At 36.4% G+C, this 19877-nt stretch overlaps 1 protein-coding gene across 1 annotated transcript; it reads left to right on the top strand.

The window, feature by feature from the left end:
• Window positions 1-2494: 2494 nt before the first annotated feature.
• LOC136277862 (uncharacterized) lies at window positions 2495-16032 on the top strand. Its single transcript, XM_066160636.1, has 6 exons — window positions 2495-2633; window positions 8503-8603; window positions 10220-10314; window positions 10481-10611; window positions 11874-11980; window positions 13722-16032. Exons 2-6 carry the CDS (start codon window positions 8511-8513, stop codon window positions 13911-13913), a joined length of 618 nt encoding a protein of 205 aa, XP_066016733.1. The 5' UTR covers window positions 2495-2633; window positions 8503-8510; the 3' UTR covers window positions 13914-16032.
• The last annotated feature ends 3845 nt before the right edge of the window (window positions 16033-19877 follow it).

Here is a 19877-nt window from a genome sequence, read left to right on the forward strand (position 1 = left end):
ATTCACATTCCGACGAAACAATACGAATACAATTGCCTTATCTACTCCTCATCTTTAGACAAACATGATGGCTGTGATATTTTTAGAAAGAGATACAAGTGAATAAGAAAAGCCTGTAAAATTTACAGTCGAACATTTATATATAACTATTGAAAGATATACTAATCAGGGACAGAAATAGGATTAAAAACTCTCTCACCAGGAGACATTCGCATTTCGACAAACGACTTCAAATACAATTGCCTAAAAAGACTCAAGAGAAAAACCTTGTATTAATGTCAATATCTGTGCAAATGTGCACCCACCCATCCCCCAAACCAACTGCAGTCAACTGATAACAAATTAGGCTAAATGTTGGGTTAGGGGAGGAGTAGGTGTACATTAGCTAATCAGAACTGAACTGAGACAGATCCAAAACCTCTAAACACGTGACTCTTAAACTTATGACAGAAATACTAATCAGTTTTATAAATAAGCTTTAAATCGCCTGAAGATATACACGAAAAGAAAAACATTTTTTTTCTATATCATTATGTTCAGAATACTCCAAATATAAGCTCTAACACAAATTTAATTATCGTCATTACTAACCCTCATCATCACACAAGCACAAACGAGCCTATCTTGTACATCCTTTCCCTTCCCCCAAGTCTTCGTTTAGTGTGTTAAGCTCGAGAGTAAGAAGGGGAACTAAAGAATAATTCTATTTATGCACTCGGCTTTGAGGTGCCACGGAAAACAAATGTTCGTTAGTCCAAAGGCAGATGGTGATTAGTTAAAGTTTGTGTTCACAAGGGACACACAGCATAGAGTATTTTGCAGTTGAGGATGCAATGATTTGTATCGCAACCTAAATTGGATGTTAAAATGTCATAACCTTCAAATTCAGGCGCATAATGCAATGACGGCGACCTCGTAAATCCGCTGAGGAAACAAAAAGGATGCGAAGTTATTTGATTGTTTTAGCGCTCGAGCCAACATTATGCCGCTGTTTGCAAATATAACGATTCCTGATAGATAAAAGCTACTTTGCTTAAGTCAGAAAGCTTTGTAGCATTCTTGATGATGCTGTGAGTATGATCATAACAAATGAATTCACAAAGCTGATGGAAGCCATCTACGTTTATCATGGCTCATTTCCGTTGCTATTCAACTGCGAAGGAAAAACACTGCATTTGTCCGCACATAGTGATTCATGGTTTGTGAATACATAGGATTACATCTGGGTTGAAGGAAGGAAAGTGTCAATCCTCAACGAGTGATGCACACAATATTTGAAGCATGATGACTACCAAAACTCCAGACAGAATGAATCATTCAGCGATAGAAAGAGTATTACAATTTTTAGAGAGCATGTACAAAACCTCTTAACGCATCGTTAAGCAGACATGTCGGGGCATGTTTCATTATCCAAGGCCTGAAGTTTTGGAAGATATAACCTGCATCAACTATCGCAACGACTAATAAGGAATAGTATAAATCATGATGATCCTCCTCCCAACTCTTCTTTGGCGGTTGTTTCAGTTGAGGTCTCAAAATGTTTCAAAACTGTAAAAAAGAGTCATCGCTCCGATGATCCAGCTCAAGAGAAGTTAATTCTACAAAACATACTTCCTTATTGGAACCCCTTGACCCCTCTTTGGAAGTCTAGCTAATATTTAACACCAGGAGCATCGTTTGTCGTATCGTGGTTCTTATCACAAATTTATTAAGACTCTTCAGTGCTGTGTGGACGGCAATACATAACAAAATGTATTGCAAACCGAGGAACAAACTTTCGATTCATGAAAACACAAATATGGACAAAATGAATACTTTGGTGATGGAAATAGGATCAAAAGCGCCAGGGGGCAGAAACAAAGTCAAGAGCACATTTAAATGATAGAAACATTTGCCATTTTCGGCAGCATGACTTTCAAAAATAATTCACATACAATTTTTTTCCTCTAACTACGTGAACAACCACAAGTTATTAAGCTTTAACGCATAAAGAGCATTTTAAGGAAGCATTTCACCAAGCTACCATATCTGATGTGTTTCCTCCTTGTTTAATTAAACTCAGTTGTCCAAACTTAAACATAAAACCAATGATAAGCTATTGCAATGATCTAGTAGAATATTTTCAAGTCTCAAACTGAATTCGGCATCATTCGAATTCCAACACCGCTTCTGTTGGACGGCTCAGAAGAAACGTTGCAAAAGAAAGAAGAAGTTGAATTGTCTTAATGTGATTATTGATACAATTTCCCAATTTCCAAAGCAGTATAAACTTGCTTACTCATACAATCAAAAAAACAAGAAAAAAAAAAGACTGAAGAGCAAAACCTTTAAAGTCGTGACTTTGGTAACTACTGACAGAGGTTCTGATCATTAACAGGAATAAGACTAAGAATACAGACGGTAGGGGGCATTCACAAACCCACGACCACATTCTTGATTATAGCGATTTTTGTTCAAGTTACTAAAAAAAGGTCCTTTCCCTTCCCCCAGGCGACCTGGTTCTCACGCCAATTGTTTATGCAACAGTAGATCCAATGAGTGCCATCTTAGGACAAAAGAAAAGGGAGAGGCAAGCCATCTGACTGATAAACTTTACTTCACCTCAGTCTGTGTCGTATCTGCGAGAGCAACAAGTAAGTAAACTTCAAGGTAGGTACAGCGTTAAATCATCGTGTTATTTTCACTTTGAGCCGGGAGAAGTGAAGCTATACCGGGTCGTTTCAGTGGCCGTCGATGACTAATTTCAAATGACGAATATCAGAGTTTTAGGATGACCAAATTTGTGAAATTAACTTTGTAACAACTTCCTTTGCTATTCTTTTATAATGTTTCAGGGGTATGACTTACTAGTTAGTTCCCACTTAGTTTCAAATGGTGTGATCCAATAATCAATTTGAATATGAAATTTAAATCTTTATTCTTCCGCCGTTTGCAATTATAACGGTTCTTGATAGATTAGAGCTACTTGACTCAAGTCAGAAAGTTTTATAGTATTCTTGAAGATACACCATAACGATAACAACGAAAACTCGCATATCTGATGTTAAGATATTTTCCTTTTAGGGCTTATCTTCATTTCTTGTTCGACAATTTTCGCATTTGTCCACATACACTGATTACATGGTTTGTGAATACATGTGATTATAAGTGGGCTGAAATAATAGGGTATTTTACAAACTTTTATAAGCCTCAGATGGGATACCGCTCATACCTTAGAGTGGGTTTAATTTTCTTCCTAATTCTGATACTTTAATTATTTTCAACATCATTCAGTTCGAAGCCATTCCCACCCTCATGTGACCGCTTTTAAAACGACACGCTAAGATAACCTAACAAATGGCGCGTCCTAGCGAGGTTTTTATTATTACTTTCCGACTTTTCAATGTTGTGTGCACCGTTCATGATAAACGCAAAAGAAAGACGAAATCTAATAAAGAAAAATAATTGCACACTTTATAATTATTACAGACCGAATGTTTCATTGAGCGATTGAAATAGCATCAAAAAGCGCCAGAGTACGTGCATAAACTCTCAGAAAGCATCGTTAAGCGAACATGTCGGGGCAGGTTTCGTTGTTTTAATCTGCATCAACTTTTGGAGGTCGAAAACGATTAAAAACAGTATTAATTGTGATGATGCTCCTTTCGCCTCTTCTTTGGCTTTTTATTTTAGTTGAAACCAAAAAGCTATTTAAAGCTCGGAACGAAATTTATTGCTCCGACGCTCCAATCGAAAAAAAAGGTAATATTTTAAAACTATTATTTGACTGTGGAGCAAGTCGATTTTCCTATTGTGGTTGTTATCATAAATCTATTAATTAGATAATTATGCTAATCGGTGACAAACGTAGTATTACCGGGAGGCATTCGCATTCCGACGAAACAATACAAACACAATTGCCTTAGTACTCCTCATCTTTAAACAAATATGATGGCTTTGATATGTTTAGAAAGAGATACAAGTGACAAAAAAAGCCTATCTTAGTAATTACCCCTTTTCCATCCCCCATCTATCCTTTTCTCAAGCCACTTGTTTATGCAACTTTATATCCAATAAATGCTAGCTTAGGACAAATGAAAAGGTGGGGCTTGTAACCTGAAGGATAAAATTTACAGTCGAGACTTTATAAATAACTACTGTAAGATATACTAATCAGGGACAGAAATAGGATCAAAAATACTCACACCAAGAGGCATTCACATTCCGACAAAACACTTAAAATACAATTGCCTTAAGAAGTTCGAATCTTTAGAAAAGTATTTCGGCTGTGTTATCTTTTAAAGAGATACCAGTTACTTACCAAAAGAAGGCCTATCCTAGTTACCCTTTCCCATCCCTCATGTGTCGTGTTCTCACGCCACTTGTTCATGCAACCTTATATTTAATAAATGCTAGTTTAGGATAAAAGAAAAGGGGGAGGTTTGTCATCTGATGGATATATTTTTTATGCTTCAGACTGTGTCCGCGTATCTGCGAGAACAACAATTTGGTAAACTTCAACTATTGAACTATTCTACTACATACACTGAAATTTATGTTTTAACAACTTCCTTCGTTATTCGTTCTTAATATTTTCAGGGATTGATTTACTTGTTAGTCCCAGCCCGGATTCAAATGGCCCTGCTCCAATAATAAATATGAAAATAAAATTTAGATATCTTTTTTCTGAATAGTATCGTCACAAAACTTTGTTTCGTTGGGAGTCTTGCGTTTTTTCTAGTAGTTGTCTGATTTTAAAAGCCATAGAGCCAAAATTGTAAAGCCCTTTGTAAATCAAACGATTCCTGATAGATTAGAGCTACTTGAATTAAATCAGAAGGCATTGTAGCATTCTTGAAGATGCAATTTAACTCTAAAGCCAATTTCTTTTTTCTTGTTCGACTGCAAATGATCGCCTCCTCATTTGCCCGCATAGGAGTGTCGAAACGTTGGCCATACGGCAATGCTGCACCTACACTAAAGAAGTTGTTCTCCATTAAAATCCCTATTTGAGTTTAACTTGAATCAGATGACAAAATTCACTCGTTTTCCGATCAGTTTGAACGGCTCGACGATCGCGACGATAGCCTCGGCAATCTCCGAGGGAAGGAGCAACTTGCAGTGAGATTGTCCGTTAATTTTTCGGTGAAAAATCATCGTCCCTCGTGATACAGCTGATTCTTTCGTCAAAAGTTAGCTTTTGGTTTACTAAAGAAATTTATCTGCAGCAACAAACTCTAGAACACTGACCGAGAGGAACCTTCGCCGCACATGGTGCGAAGGAATAAAATGTTATGGCAACAGAAACGGTAAGATATACTCGTCGTTCACTTAGAGTTCGCCTTAGAAAACAAAACACAAACGCAGCAAACTAAACATACAGTAACGGGAATTTTTTGTTCTAATCTTAACCTAAACACCACAGGCGAGAAACCGTCTTTGTCAGTCAAAATCTTCGTTTGATGCAACGCGTTTCTCCTTCGGAGGGCTGAACAGAACTCGCAACTTCCATTTCTTCTCTACTACTTGAGTACGATGTACAACAACTCTGAGTAGAGCTTGCTGAAGGGAGATATACATCAGTATCGCACATTATTTCAAAGAATATTTCAACGCTGACTGATACAAAAGTACAAGAGATGTGAAAAATTGGTAGCTGTTAAGTGAGAGTTTTCACAATTTTCTATGTCATCACCCGCTAATTCGTTACCAGTCCACGGGACACTTTCAAGACAAAATAAGAGTACTTTAGGGCCCGTCAAAACGATTTTTAAGTTTTTTGAAACTTTTAAGAAAGAAAGGAATTGGAGAAGGAATAGAGGTCAGCCTTTGCCTTTGGCCATTTTTTTAGGGTGTTATGCGAACGTCAGCGTGTTTTCGCGGGAAATTAAAGAACCCCCCACATATCTCAGTTCTAAAATAAAAAGATACGGAACAGGGTTGACAACAACCTGGAAATAGGATCAAAAGCGCAGAAAACCAACAGAAAGCGTCATTAAGCAAACATGTAAGGACAGGTTTCGATATCTTAAGCGTTTAAGAAAGAAAAAAAAAACCCTGGGTCATCTTTCGGAAGGTCGCAAACGATTTAAAATAGCGTAATTTCTGATGTTCCTCTTCCTTCCTCTTCTTTGGCTGTAACAGTGAGAACTTCAGTAATTTAGAAAGCTTCGTTAGCACAGTATTAAAAAATTGCATTGTTAATCTGAGTAGGTCGCTCAACCGTCGACAGTTAGTTTTAGAGGAAGAATATCACAAACGAACAACTTGACAAAATCGAAGTTCATTTTGTTTCCCATTTGCGCACCAGGATCTACTTACTAGTTGCAGTAGATGAACCGTAACGGATTTTAAACTCCAGACTGTTTAGGAATTCTCTTATTGCTTGCCATTGGAAGAAATCTTACGTTTTCTTCCAAAAGGAGACGAGTTTGAGTCGATGAGGTGTTTCGTATCTGTTTGTTTGCTTAAATTGGGCCTTGTGGCATACGCACACACAACGAGTTTTTGGGGACAACTTAAGAATTATTTGCATTGTTTGTTTCTTAATCCTTAGCCACAGAATGAACCGAATGAAGTTGGATCATAAATGCTTTATTTTGTTTATCAGGTCGCGGATCTCGTGTGCCTAATGATTCATAAATCCCGTGCTTGAGATTTTAACAGTGTTAAAATCTTAAGCACATTTATATTAAATGAATTTATTATTTAAAACTGTATGACTACAGACAAAATGTATAATTTGGTGATGGAAATAGGATCAAAAGCGCCGAAAACCCACAGAACGCGTCATTAAGCAAACATGTAAAGGCAGGTTTCGATATCTTAAGATATCTTATCAAAATTGTTTAAAACTGTGAAACATGTCGTTGTTCCAATACTCCAGATAAGAAGTTAATTTTACAAACTAGTATACTTCCATGTTTAAACCTCCTGACCTCATGTAGAAACCAGGCAAATTGCTTTTCCTGTTGTGCTTATTACAAAAAAAAAGCTTTTAAAGACTCTTCAGTGTTGTGCACGTGAACTATGTAATACATGCAAAAAAACAAAACAGTGAAAACGGAAGAGCAAAACTGCACATTAACGCAAAAATTTGTCCACATTGTTTTTAATTCATATCTCAACAAATATTTACAGGAATAACACCTACAATATGTCATTTTAAAGTGTATAAAATGGGCTTCTCAGGAAAAAAAAATCATCATTGACACCCAGGACTTACCTAAAAAGTAAAATTTAAAACACAAAATAAGTAAGACATGGTGTAAAACTTGAGGTAAAAGTCACTTTTCCTCATAGGTATAGGTTAATCAAGATTAATTGATAACAGAAGTTAATTATTAACATGTCAGCAACATTTCCTGAAAATCTGAAAGAAAAAGAATAAATAATGAATTTTTTATGAATTTTTATGTGTAAGACTTAATGACCAAAGGTAATAAAGGCTACGAAGACGCAAAACCTATGCTAAGCAAAAGCGTAAAGCACGAAAAAATACAATTACATATTAACTTGAAATCCTGGTAGCTACAAAGGTTGTTATTGTTGTTGTTGCATGACGTAGGCGACCTGATGTCATTATTTGTCGATAACTCCAGAGGAAACGGGTATTCTTGTTATCTGTGCTCGTTTTTTCTAAGGCTACAGGAAGTCTTTTCAACAATTTGTCTCACAACTGCGTAAGCAACATCACGTCAGTAAGCTTCAAGGTATTCGAAGACTCGACTTACACTAATGGTAAAGTAATGACGTAGATAAACTAAAACATATGTAACATATTTCTGCCTTCTGTTAGCCAAGCAGATTTTCAGGGTTGGACTTTTCTCCAGTTCGTCAGTTCAGCCGAGCTGTTCTATATTTTCCGTTTCCCTTCCATCCCTCTTCGCTCTAAACCTTCCGTCACATATTACGAGAAGTCGCCGCTATTATCAGATGGTATGAGAGAATTAAGGTCGCAGGGTTAATTAACAGTTGAAAAAATGAATAAAAAAATAGCTTTTGCAGCAAATCAAACTGTGCATTTTACATTGGACGTTTGTGTTCGGATGAAAGGAAACCTCAAATAGGTAAAGTAATTGTGTAATATTCACTCAACATGGCGTAAAATGCATTTAGGTCCCAATCAGATGAATTTCTCTCTAAACTAATTTAAAATATCTTTGTGTTTTTGCTTGTTCTGCAATGCGAAGTAAAACCTAGACGCATCAAGTTCCAGAAATGCCCTTCTGAGTACCCTTCTTTTGAAAGACGAAAGAGCGTTTTCTTTTTAATCAGAGGTTCCAGCGTTTAAGAACGATCAGTATTTCTTCGTCGTTTCCTAATCTCATTAGAAGAACAATTATCACACTGATAAAATAGTATATGGAATACTTCATTCATTTTGTTTTTTAGATTTTGCTTTTTAGATTTTTTTTTTTAGATTTTGTTTTTTAGATTTTGTTTTTATTTTTTTTTTTTTTAATGTTTAGTACTATATTAATTTAACTTTATTTTTACTGTAGATAAATCTAATGTTTATAGATATAAAGATGGATTCACAAAGAGTTGATGCCGTCGAAATGCATGAACACGAAACAAAGGGAGCTTCTGAAGGGGATGTTTCTTCAAAAAAAACAAAGAGGGTAAGAAAGTCTTAGATGAATATCAGATCAAAACAGCACGAAACTTAGTTCATGAACAATTGCCACCTCCTGACATCCATTTTGAAATAGAAAAATTAAATCCCCTAAACACTGGGTTTTATTCAGAACTAGGGTCGTCTTGTCTAGTGTGCGTCTCTCTTTCTCATTTATCTATAAAACTATAATTATAATGATAATTATAAACAATTATTCACCGAAGTGGAAGGTAGAAGTGATGAATAGTTACCTGGACGCATCGCGGCACAGTAATAGTAATACTCATAGTATTATTAATGCTAACTAATCTTTATCATCGCTATTTATAAGCATTATTCATTAGCATTATTCATAAGCTAGATTCATTAGCATTATTCATAAGCTAGATTCATTAGCATTATTTATAAGCTAGATTCATTAGCATTATTCATAAGCTAGATTCATTAGCATTATTCATAAGCTAGATTCATGACAATAATTCGTTGGCATTATTCAGTATTAATGAATAACGAATACTGAATAATGATTTGATAATGGACAATGTTTCATGACGTCAAGGTCTGGACAAAACTGGCGCTGGCCCGGATTAGAATGGATCAGATTTTAAAGTTTGTTATTTCCGCTGAATATTAAAAAAAACTTTTCAGTTCACATTTTCTACTTAAAATTTATATTTCCTGAATCATATCATCTTATTTAATTACAGCTTTAAATCGCTTAACCTATTATAATTGTCTCTGAAAGAAAATCTCCACAAGTTAATGAAAAGTTCCATTTAGTTCCAATTTAAGACAAAACGCAAAGAAACAAATTTAACTTCCATTTTCTGGTTTTATGTTTAATGACACACCCCACTCCCCTGAAAATTTTTCTAGGGGAGCCCAGATGGACACTGGTTGATAGCCCTGTCCCTGTAGAACATGCTGATACCCACATCCCGCAGCAGCATTACTGGTCAGTTTTACTAGTTTTGGCTGCATTCTAGGAACTCCCATGAAACCTTTGTACTTCTTTCCTGAAAATAGCAGTATCCAGGCCTTTGATCCACTTGCTCCTCGAAAAAGGGATGCCATTTCCCACCTTGATGCAATTGTATCAAAGAATTATTCATTTAATACAACGGATGATGAAAGGAGGACTAGGGAAAAGTAGGAACACAACGGGAAATGAGCCACTTGCCGACTCAGATTGTCTGTGATAAATGTAGCTAAACTGTCGGTGAATTATAATAGTTAATAATTGGTATTAATCTTCAAGTTCATAACAAGCTATCCCCCCGGCATATTCTTCTGATATTTTTTTATTGATTCTTCCGAGTAAATGAAGAAACTGTTAAATAAAAGGAAAGCTATATCTTCCTATCTTATGCAAAAATACTTAAATTTAAATAATCTCAGCCAAGTTTCGATTTAGAGAGCAGTATGCTAATCTTTGAGCTAATGTGTTACTCAAAAAAGGGTAAGCAATGAAATTGAAGGCAAATCATGTTTTAGACTAATCTAAAACGTTAATATCTTGAGACTGTTGCAATGGACTGATATAACCGTGTAACATTTCCTGGTTCAAAAGAAGAGAGGAATTTAGTTTACTTGCTCATTGAATCTCGTCTACTTTTGTAGGGTCGGAAATGGAAGCTGTTTTTGGTTGGATGGGTAGTGCTCGTTAGCCACGCCGCTCTAGTTTGTGCTGCGGTTGCACTTTTCACGAGGAATGGGTAAGGTTTAAAAAATCTTCCTGATTCAAAACCTTATATTTAGTCAGTTAAGTGGATCGTTTGTCTCTTACTCATTGATAATTGTAAAGGTACTAAACCAACAGCAACTTTTATGAAGTTTTTTTTTTCAGAATGCAAGCATAACTTTGTATTTTAAATTTTTAAGCATCGATGAAAAGCCTCATCCAGTGAAGATCAAAACGACATATCAACTATGGAACCTTGCGCAAAGTGGTTTCGTTGTGTTGAATAATGATGGTACCGTAGATTGCAAAGGGACTATTGGGGCCCCTGCGAGTACGTAGATTGATCTCTTTTTTACTAGTGCAACTATGAACTGCCCATATCTAATTTAATGTTTGTGAGTATCATCTTTGAAAAAGCTGTCGGGGTTTAAGTAAGGTACCAGTCAGCTCACAAACGCCTACACTGAGACCACTTTACTAAAAGTCCAAATCGATATTCTCGATGCAATAGATGAGAACAAGTGTGTTTGCTCCTCATGTTGGCCATGTTCATTGGGTTGGATACCATCGATTGCAAACTTTTCGGATAGATCGTGAAATCGTTTTAAATTAAGAGGAGGTGATGATTGATGGTAAGGAGTGAGTCTGTAGTGAACTCAGTGATGATACCTGAGTTTACTTTGCTTGAGGCCCAAGAAAGTCGCCCAAAAGCTTCCTCGGCACGCACATAAGCATGTGCGCGTCATGCCGAATCAAAGAAAAAGCTGAGCCACTTATTCTGAGTGGAGCCATCTTCATATTCCTCACATTTTTTCAGTGACAGAGCCGTAGCCGAAAGCTCGCGGAAATCTTCCAGTTTCATTGAGGGTGAATTGTAAAGGGAAAGTGACAGCTTATCCATTTAGATAAACCATTTACTGTAATTCGAGGAAATCAAACAAAACAGCAGGAAATATAGGTGTGCTTTGGCCGAGAAACGATTTAGTTTGCTCCTCTATCTCGATGTTTACTTTTGCGGTCTAACAAATTTCCCATCTGATTAACGGGTTCTCCAAAGACAAATTAAACGCAAATCAAATTATTGCGCGCGTTCTTTAAGAAAGAAAAACCAAAACAAAACAAATGTATGACAAAAACAAATGCTACAGATCCGACAGTCTATAAATCTGTGCAGTGGTCATTGACGCCTCAGATATCTGATATCAGTTCAGAATTGTTGAAAGAAAAGTGAGTTATTGATACGAATATTTAAACAAGCCATACAATAGTTAACTGGCTGACGAGTCAAGTCTAAAGGTTACATGATGTTTCTAGTTTGAATGGCTTCAGATTTTATCACCGGAGTAACGTTACCTAACCATTCTTGACGCTGAAGAAAATCCGGATAAGCTACTCGACTCGACTCCTTCTTCCATCTAAGTTTGCAGTGCGCTCCTTTTTACTTACTTATTTATTTACTTTATTAAGAGTTATTGCCAGAATTTATAAGTATGGAGCTACGCTTTGTGCGCGCTGCTAGCTCTGCATTAACTTGTCTCCGTCGCTGTGTTTTTTAAATATATGTAATTCTAGTCTCTTTTCTTTGAATCGTAGTTACGTCTTATGATAACACAACTGGTGCTTGCACAAACTGCATTGCCCTTGGCGTCAACAATTTATTACTGGTAGGGGATGCAGCAAGCAGAACTGTCAAAGCAGAGGTAAGAAATGGATATTTACTTACTTATTCACCCACTCAAACGGCACTCATTCTTCACAAACCAATTCTTAATCCACACTTAATCTATATTATGTGTTAGGTGTAGAACGAACCTATCCTCTCTGACGGGTAGAATTAGATCTCGAGATGAAGAATGTAATTATTTGGTTTACTTTCCAACGTAAAAATGAATGAATGCCAATCGGCAAGGCGAGTTGGATTTTCTAACCATAACGGTTATAGTAATCCATAATTTTAACAAAAGAAGCTGGATAATAGCAAAGAAGAGCTATAAATGAACCTTGTGTCCAATAGGGAGAACCTTGCTTATTAAATTCAGTTAGGGTGATTGAGCGCTGTGTGGTTTTTAAAGAAGAAGAGATATGTTACTTTTCATCTACCCGAAAAAAATAAAATCTTAGTGTGAATTGTTTAGCTCGGTTCAGGAGAAAGGGGCGTCTCCAGGTTAATCTTGCTTTAGTCATCATTGGAACTGTGACGTACATTCATTGATTTTAAATATGGCAAGCAGATGTGTTACTCGTTATCTTCTGCAAAGTTTGGAAATAAGATATAGACAATATGATATAATTTTTTATGTAGTTTGAGTAAAAAAATAAAAATATACTACCAAGTGGCTGATTCGTCAGTTGAAAATTTTCGGTTGGTTTTTCCCTTTTCCCAGAGCTCTCGGGGCGATTCGGAAATATCCTGATCCTAAAAAAAGTAAAACGCTATATTAGGTATGTTTCTTGTTAATGGTTCGTCTCATTGTTCCCTTTAAAGTCTACAGTTGCCCACTTCGAATTCACGTAAGAAAAAAGGTTGCGCAAGATCTAAAATTGTTCATAATTTCTGTGCACAGTTCTCACGGTTGGCTCTCTCTCCCATCGCTCGAAGATAATGAATTCTTTCTTGATTCTTATTAAGGGAAATCTTTTTGTTATATAATAAATCCCTTATTATAATAATAATAATAATAATAATAATAATAATAAACAATCTTTAAGGAGGAAGCGCCCGTCACGTAAATACGTGGTTTTCAGGGAGGTCCTCCGTAAAAAATAAAAAGTATTAAAAGCTAAAATAAGAAATACAAATGTCACAGATCTAAAATATAAAATATACGGCGTATATCTAAAAATTTTTATCCATCATTTAAAATATTTATCCATTAAGAATCTTGTAAGGTTTTCCTTAAAAATTGTGCATGGCACATGGCATGGCACAATTATTGACCAAGCCTTGCTCAGTCAAGATGGCTTGATTTTACCCTTGCTGTTACTCTTTTGTGCGTTTTTTATGGCCTTCGACTCCGTCCATATAAAAGCAACACCCGCCCACTCTCAACCCATATTGACCTCATCCCTGGTCAATAACGCATGTGTATTATCATTCTCTTTGTTGGCTACTAATGACGTCCCTTCGCTAAACTGAGCACGCCTCATTTAGCCAAGCGAAGCGCGTATTATATTGCTCCGTGGCGTGACATTGGCAGTGATGAGCTACAAATACTAAAAAAAGATGGAGTCATCCCTTTCTACCTGGTGCAGCAATTTTGATGCTGCACTTTCTGTCCGTGTTTTAGCCTGTGTCTATATTGCAGCACCGTGGTATTTCTTGCGGGTCTCGTTGCCGTAATATGGCATAGTAGTGAAATAATAATAATAATGCGCGCTTATTAAGGATAGAGGATGATTGTTTTTAATTCAAAATTATCTTCTTCACCTTCAATTTGCAAGAATATAGATGAAATTAATGGAAGCGATGAATCTTTTGAGCCTGATTACTTCTGGAGCTTCACGATGTTCAAGCACCATAATAGCGGCCACTACGTGGGATGCGACAACTCTGGAAAAGCAACACTGCTTGCAGATACGGCAGTTGAGTATCCAGATCCTCGAATTCTTTTTGTCCTTACCAAAATTAACTAACTTCAAAAGACAACTGATGAAGAGTCATGGCCTTTCACGATTTTTCACTGCAAAGTCAGCTTTTATGCAACAATTACTTTTTGGGAAGGTATTTAAATTTCAATATTAAAACTAGTATACAGATGTCTTGCATAAATATATGTCCGACATTAACTTTGATCGTATCAAGAGACAAAGGTTGAACAGGCCAAAGGTTTACTCTGGCCTTCATGGTATACTCATTGTTATCATGGAATTGATATGATCAGTAGGATACGCAAGTATACATAGAAGAGCTCCAGCTCTAAAATCTAGTTGAACCGGCACTCATCGTCCTTAATCTGTTGCAAATCAACTGCATAATGCACTCCTATCACAAACAGTTTATATGGAATTGTTTTATCCAATCTGCGAATAAGAAGGATGGTGACATATTGATCAACTGGTCATCATTCCCAAATTTTCAGTTTTTATATATTCTGATTGTCATCTGCTTCCCTAATGAGGAACAAAGTAGAAACGAAGATTTCAGTTAGTAACACCGCCTAACTAGTTTATAAAAGGCACGGATTGACTACCAGTCTCGGTCTGAAGTCTAGTAAGATTTATTCTTATTTCTGAGTTAACTTTTAAAGATAAGTTAAAAAATTGTTTCTTTAATTATACGAAAGTAACACAACTATATATCTTCAAGAACTTAAAATGTATAACAGTGCTTTTAATGTGGTGTCAACGTTTCTCGCGCTATTTTTTTTATCATGTTTAAAGCATTTAGTTTCAAAATCGAAATTGAAAGAACTTTGGACATGAACGTTCTTACTAGGACACTGGTTTCAGCTGTTTTGTAATTCCGGAGGGACTAACCTCTAAATGTCTAAACAAACTTGGAATTTTCCACTACCATGAAATTTTCCTTTCTCTAAATCAAGTGAAACAATTTATCAAAGATACGTGAGTTTACAAGCGTATGTTTCATGCCTATTAGTCCAAAAGTTCCATACAAAGACAGACAAAAATGGGAGAAAACGTCATACGTAAACCATAGTTTTCAGAGAAAAAAAAAGAGGTTTTCCAAGCTGCTATTGCTGCTGTTTAAGATAGTTAATATAGAATTTGCAATTTGGGCGGCTGAGAAACACGATTTTATTTTCAGTTGTTAGACACTGTTGAGACGTTTGTTTATTTTTAACGTGTATTTACACGTATGCAAAAAGCTAGACACAATTTTTCACGAGCCAAAACCCACCCATCATTCTAAGGGTGTTTTATAGCACATACATTTGATATTCTTTTTAGCGCACGAAAAATTGTTGAGAATAAGTTGTTATTTTGTTTGTATCTTAAAGAAGGTCCTTGACTTTCATATGAGGAGATTGTGTGGCCATTGTGGGGGTATACCATGGGAGTAAGGAATGGGTCATTATTTATCACCAAGGGGGGGGGGGGGGAGATGGTAGGGTTGAGGATTTGGTTGTGTCACAATAGAATTTGTCTGACCCTCCCTTAAGGCTTTATAGTCTTCCAAAGACAGCATGCCCTCTATATTTTGTTATAGACGGCTGACCTCCCCCCTCCGGTGATAAATAATAACTTAATAATGATAAAAATAAAAGAGAGAGACGGTTTTAACTAAAATATTTTTTTCGGCCCACATACCTAAGTATGCTGGTGGGAAAAGAGCATTGAAGGTCCCTTGCTTATGGTTGCATACTTAACCAAACGGATCACGGTTTTATCGTTAGCTTGTTCAGAATTAAACCTCTGGATACAAAATGCTGAACAGACGTTCGTTTACACCTATTAAATAAGCTAGACGACCGATCTCCTCGTAAATATACGCATTAGTAGTCAAAAACGAGTATCTCAACCAGTGAAAAAACTGTTTGCATGTTAATTACAATTTATTGTATTGTAATGATTTTCTAACTTTAAATTAAATTAAAGGTCATGCTTAGCCGTCGAAGGTGAGTTTTTCAATAAAATTTATACTACACTGTGTGAAAGAATACCTCCATCCTTGTTAACTGATCAAGAGAATTTGCAAATGGTTTTAAACTAAGTCTCGGAAAAACTATGAACGTGCGCGCCCTGTTGTCTCAAATTTGGCCGAGTTAACTGTTGTTTTTTTTTTTGGTTTTTGTTTTAGTTTTTGTTATGAAAATGTACAACCGATGTCTAGATTCTTTGTAAAATTTTGTCTTGGTTTTGATTAATTGTTAACAGGACTTGGTGTCGTCCAATTCTGTCCGTAATCATACTCAACTGAGATAAAAAAATCGGACTCGGTCGTCCGATTTTGTATGATTACAGACCGAATTGGACTCCACTTAGTCTTATTACCATTATTTATAAGTATGTAGCCGGACGACAACAGTGGAAAATTTTCAGTTCCATATTTTGATTTTTTTTGCTTTCGTTTTCTGTTATTTTGTTTGTTTTTCTTTTGTTTTTTTGTTTTTTTGCCAATTGCATAATTTCAAACGGGATTTACTTAACAAATAAAGAAGCCTTGACTGTGCTCTGTTCTGTTATAAAGCACGCAGGAAGCGGCTAGAGCACGAAAGAAGTGTAGGGAGAAACACGAGACGTAGTCCCCACTTCTTGAGTGCTCTAGCCGCAGAACAGAGCACAGTCAAGGCTTCTCTATTTGTTTTATAATAAAGAATCCGTTAAATTCCCCAAGCATTACTTTCAATTTTCAATAGAAACTTTATTTCCAAAGCGAACAGCAGTGTCGTCAGCATGCTCTATACTCTCATAAAGCACGCCACAATAAGCCAATCAGAATCCCTGTTAGAATAGTTCAAATAATCTTTTTGGCTGTACAAGACTAAAGCTGTCAAAAGTGTCAAACCATCAAAGTTCACATTTTGCGATAGTTTACAAACTAAAGTAGTTCGGCAGGTCGAATTTAACACTTTTGCCTGAAGTTTTTAAGTCTCTTATACAGAATCTTGAAGTGAAATGTTCAGTGAACTTCAGCCGAATTATGGCTCATAAAATTACGCGAGTTTTTTCACATGACATGGTAGAAAACAAACTGTTCAAGGCGAGTGTTTTTTGAATGAACGACGGCCGAATTCACCGGAACATGAAGATCGCTCGGGATGACAGCACGGTAAAACTCGGCTGCAGTGACTGATGTGACTTTCCACTCAACGCATCGGAAAGGATATGAGGCTTTCTGAGGCTTGCTTTACTGTGACGATCGGAGATGGTAGAAGTGAAAATTTGTTATGTTGTATTCAGCTTGAGATAGAGAAATAAACATTTCACTCTTTTTTTTTGCGACGTTTTTGTATGAAAATGAGACCCCAGGCCTCGAACAAGCAGTCGTTGTTACCATGGCAACAAGAGTGCTGCGACCTTCAAAAAGGGCGTTTTTGTGCATCCCCCCTGAGTGCCTAACTGCATGCAAAATTTGAAGGGGGGTTGAAAATTTTCACTGCCCAAGATGTTTGATTCTTACAGAGACTTGTTCTTAAATGACTTCAAATCTTATTATCCGAAATAACGTCACCTTGCCATCCTTGACGCTTCCCCTTTTTCTCGTCCATTCTCAGCATAATACGTTCTCGTCTCTTCGTGCGTTCCTTTTTATTTATTTATTTATTTTATCAAGAGTTATTACCAGGTTTTATGAATACAGAGCTACGCTTTGTGCGCGCTGTTACTTCAACTTGTCTCCGTCGATGTGTTTTTTAAATAAATTTAATTTTGGTTTCTTTTGTTTGAATTGTAGTTACTTTCACGTCTTATGATGACACATCATTTGCTTGCTTGAACTGTAAGGCCCTTGGCTTCGAAAATTTACGACTGGTAGGATATGGAGCAAGCAAAAATATCACAGCACAGGTAAAAAATGGATATGTCCTTACTTATTTGCTCTCTCAAACAGCACTCATTCTTCACAAACCAATTACGTGATCACTTAATCCATATTATGAGTGAGGTGTAGAAGGAGTGAGGTTGGTCCTAAAAAACGCTATATCACGCTTGCTTTCATTATTTCTATTATCTTTTGAGCAGCATTGACCTGTCAGAAATTTATAATTTTCAGAGTCCTACCGCGCGACCGTCGACAAAAATATCAATAACTTACGATTTGACGTGAATCTTTTTCGATATCTCAACCCCATTCGCCGAAATTCGACCAGGGCAGCCATTTACATTGCACATTAAGCTATAGCTCTACCCTGCACCGCTGATGAAAGATATTATGTTGACTTTGTCGACATGCTTTTAATTGGACAGCGTAAAAGGACAGTAAAAGGGACAGTTGCCACGTTATCCCTGTGTAAGTGGACAGAACGCATCAAGTGCGCGCGCTGTTGTCTCAAATTTGGCCGAGTTAACAGTTGTTTTTTTTTAATTTTTTTTCAGGCCTATTAGTGCACATTACCGCGAGGATTACTTTCATTCAAGTTTTTTTGTTTTGTTTTTGTTTTTGCTTTTTCTTATGAACATGTGCAACCGATGTCTAGATTCTTTCTAAAATGTTGTCCTAGTTTTTATTAATTGTTAACAGGACTTGGTGTCGTCCAATTCTGTCTTTAATCATACTCGAGATCAACAAATTGGACTCCCGCTTCGCGCTCTTCCGATTTTGTTAATCTCTTGTATGATTACAGACCGACTCCACTTAGTCCTATTACCGTTATTTATGAGCATGTAGCCTGACGATAACAGTGAATTGTTTTTTTTATTTGTTTATGCTTTTGTTTTTTGTTTTGTTTTGTTTTGTTTTGTTTTTTCACCAATAGTACAATTTTAAACGCACTTCAGATAGAGCGTATGCTCAAAAAAATTTATTGGTCTAGTTACTTTCCAAAGTAAATGCGGCATCTAAGCCTTGACGCGATTAATCAAAACTGTCATATTCCGGAGAAACACTCGTTAATGAGATATGGCACATCCTAACAACCCCTCACCTTTCCCCCTGGGTCTTGGTTTTCATGCTGCTCGTTTTGGCAACCGTCAATCAAGTAAAAATGAGCTTTGGACGGAAGGAAAGGCGATGTTGGTCACCTGTCAAATACACGACTTTCATAATGGCGGACATCGCGAGAGTCCTGGATCGAGTTGCATGAAAACGAGCTCAAAAAGGCCAAACTATCGCGTCGCGTCCCTCTTCGTTTGTTATGGCGAGTACTTCGAATATTTCAAAATCCGACATTTCTTACGGAAAACGATATAACTGGCGCTTCTCTTCTTGGAAGAAAACCTGAGGAGTTAAAAATCTCAGAGATTAAATTTTGGCCTATATGTTGAGGAGACGCGGTGAAGCGAGTGCATGACTACATACGACCCTGGTTTCTGGGCCGAACTAGGGCAGGAACTGCTTTTTTATTACTTTGAACATTTTATTAATTTTTCTTAAGCAAAGCTTTTGAATTGAAATTGTCTGGCAAATAACAACAGTGATTGTGAAGTCTTGTGAACAGCTACATCTGATTGACCCTGTCATCTACAGTTTTCCTGCAAAAGCTATTTTGTTATGACATCTCTGTTTTTTTTTCAACGGAATTGGTAATACCATGCTTCTACATTCAAATATTCTTAATTGTCGTGAATTTACTTGTTGACTGGGAATTAATACCTTAGATGAATAAATTCTTACTGTTTTGTAGCTTTAATTTGTTGTGGGTTGAAATTTTTCCAACCAGTTTGATTTTTAATCTCCTTTATTCCAAAGTATGCTAAAGAATACAAATGAAAATTAAAACTAAACTGGTTTAAACATTTTGCACCAAAGATAATTCAAACACAACATAGACAACATGGTCTTTACAGACAGAAAGGAAGTCACTCAATTATGATGTAAACCTTACGATAAATAGTCAGAACAGAGGGGAAAATTTTGTCTTTATCTTAACGCCTAATTTGTAGCCCCTTACAATCTAAGGAGAGAAGAGATTTGTAGGCAATTTATGGGTTAAGTAATTCATTCATGCCTCACATGAAAGTGATATTCTCACTGATATT

The sequence above is a fragment of the Pocillopora verrucosa genome, chromosome 13, assembly GCF_036669915.1.
Source record: "Pocillopora verrucosa isolate sample1 chromosome 13, ASM3666991v2, whole genome shotgun sequence".
Lineage (NCBI taxonomy): Eukaryota > Metazoa > Cnidaria > Anthozoa > Scleractinia > Pocilloporidae > Pocillopora > Pocillopora verrucosa.

Coding starts and splice junctions, on each gene's coding strand:
- LOC136277862 (XM_066160636.1), top strand. CDS start 8,511: ATGGATTCACAAAGAGTTGATGCCGTCGAAATGCATGAACACGAAACA. Junction 8,604..10,219: donor CTTCAAAAAAAACAAAGAGG/GTAAGAAAGTCT, acceptor CTACTTTTGTAG/GGTCGGAAATGGAAGCTGTT. Junction 11,981..13,721: donor GCAGAACTGTCAAAGCAGAG/GTAAGAAATGGA, acceptor TCAATTTGCAAG/AATATAGATGAAATTAATGG.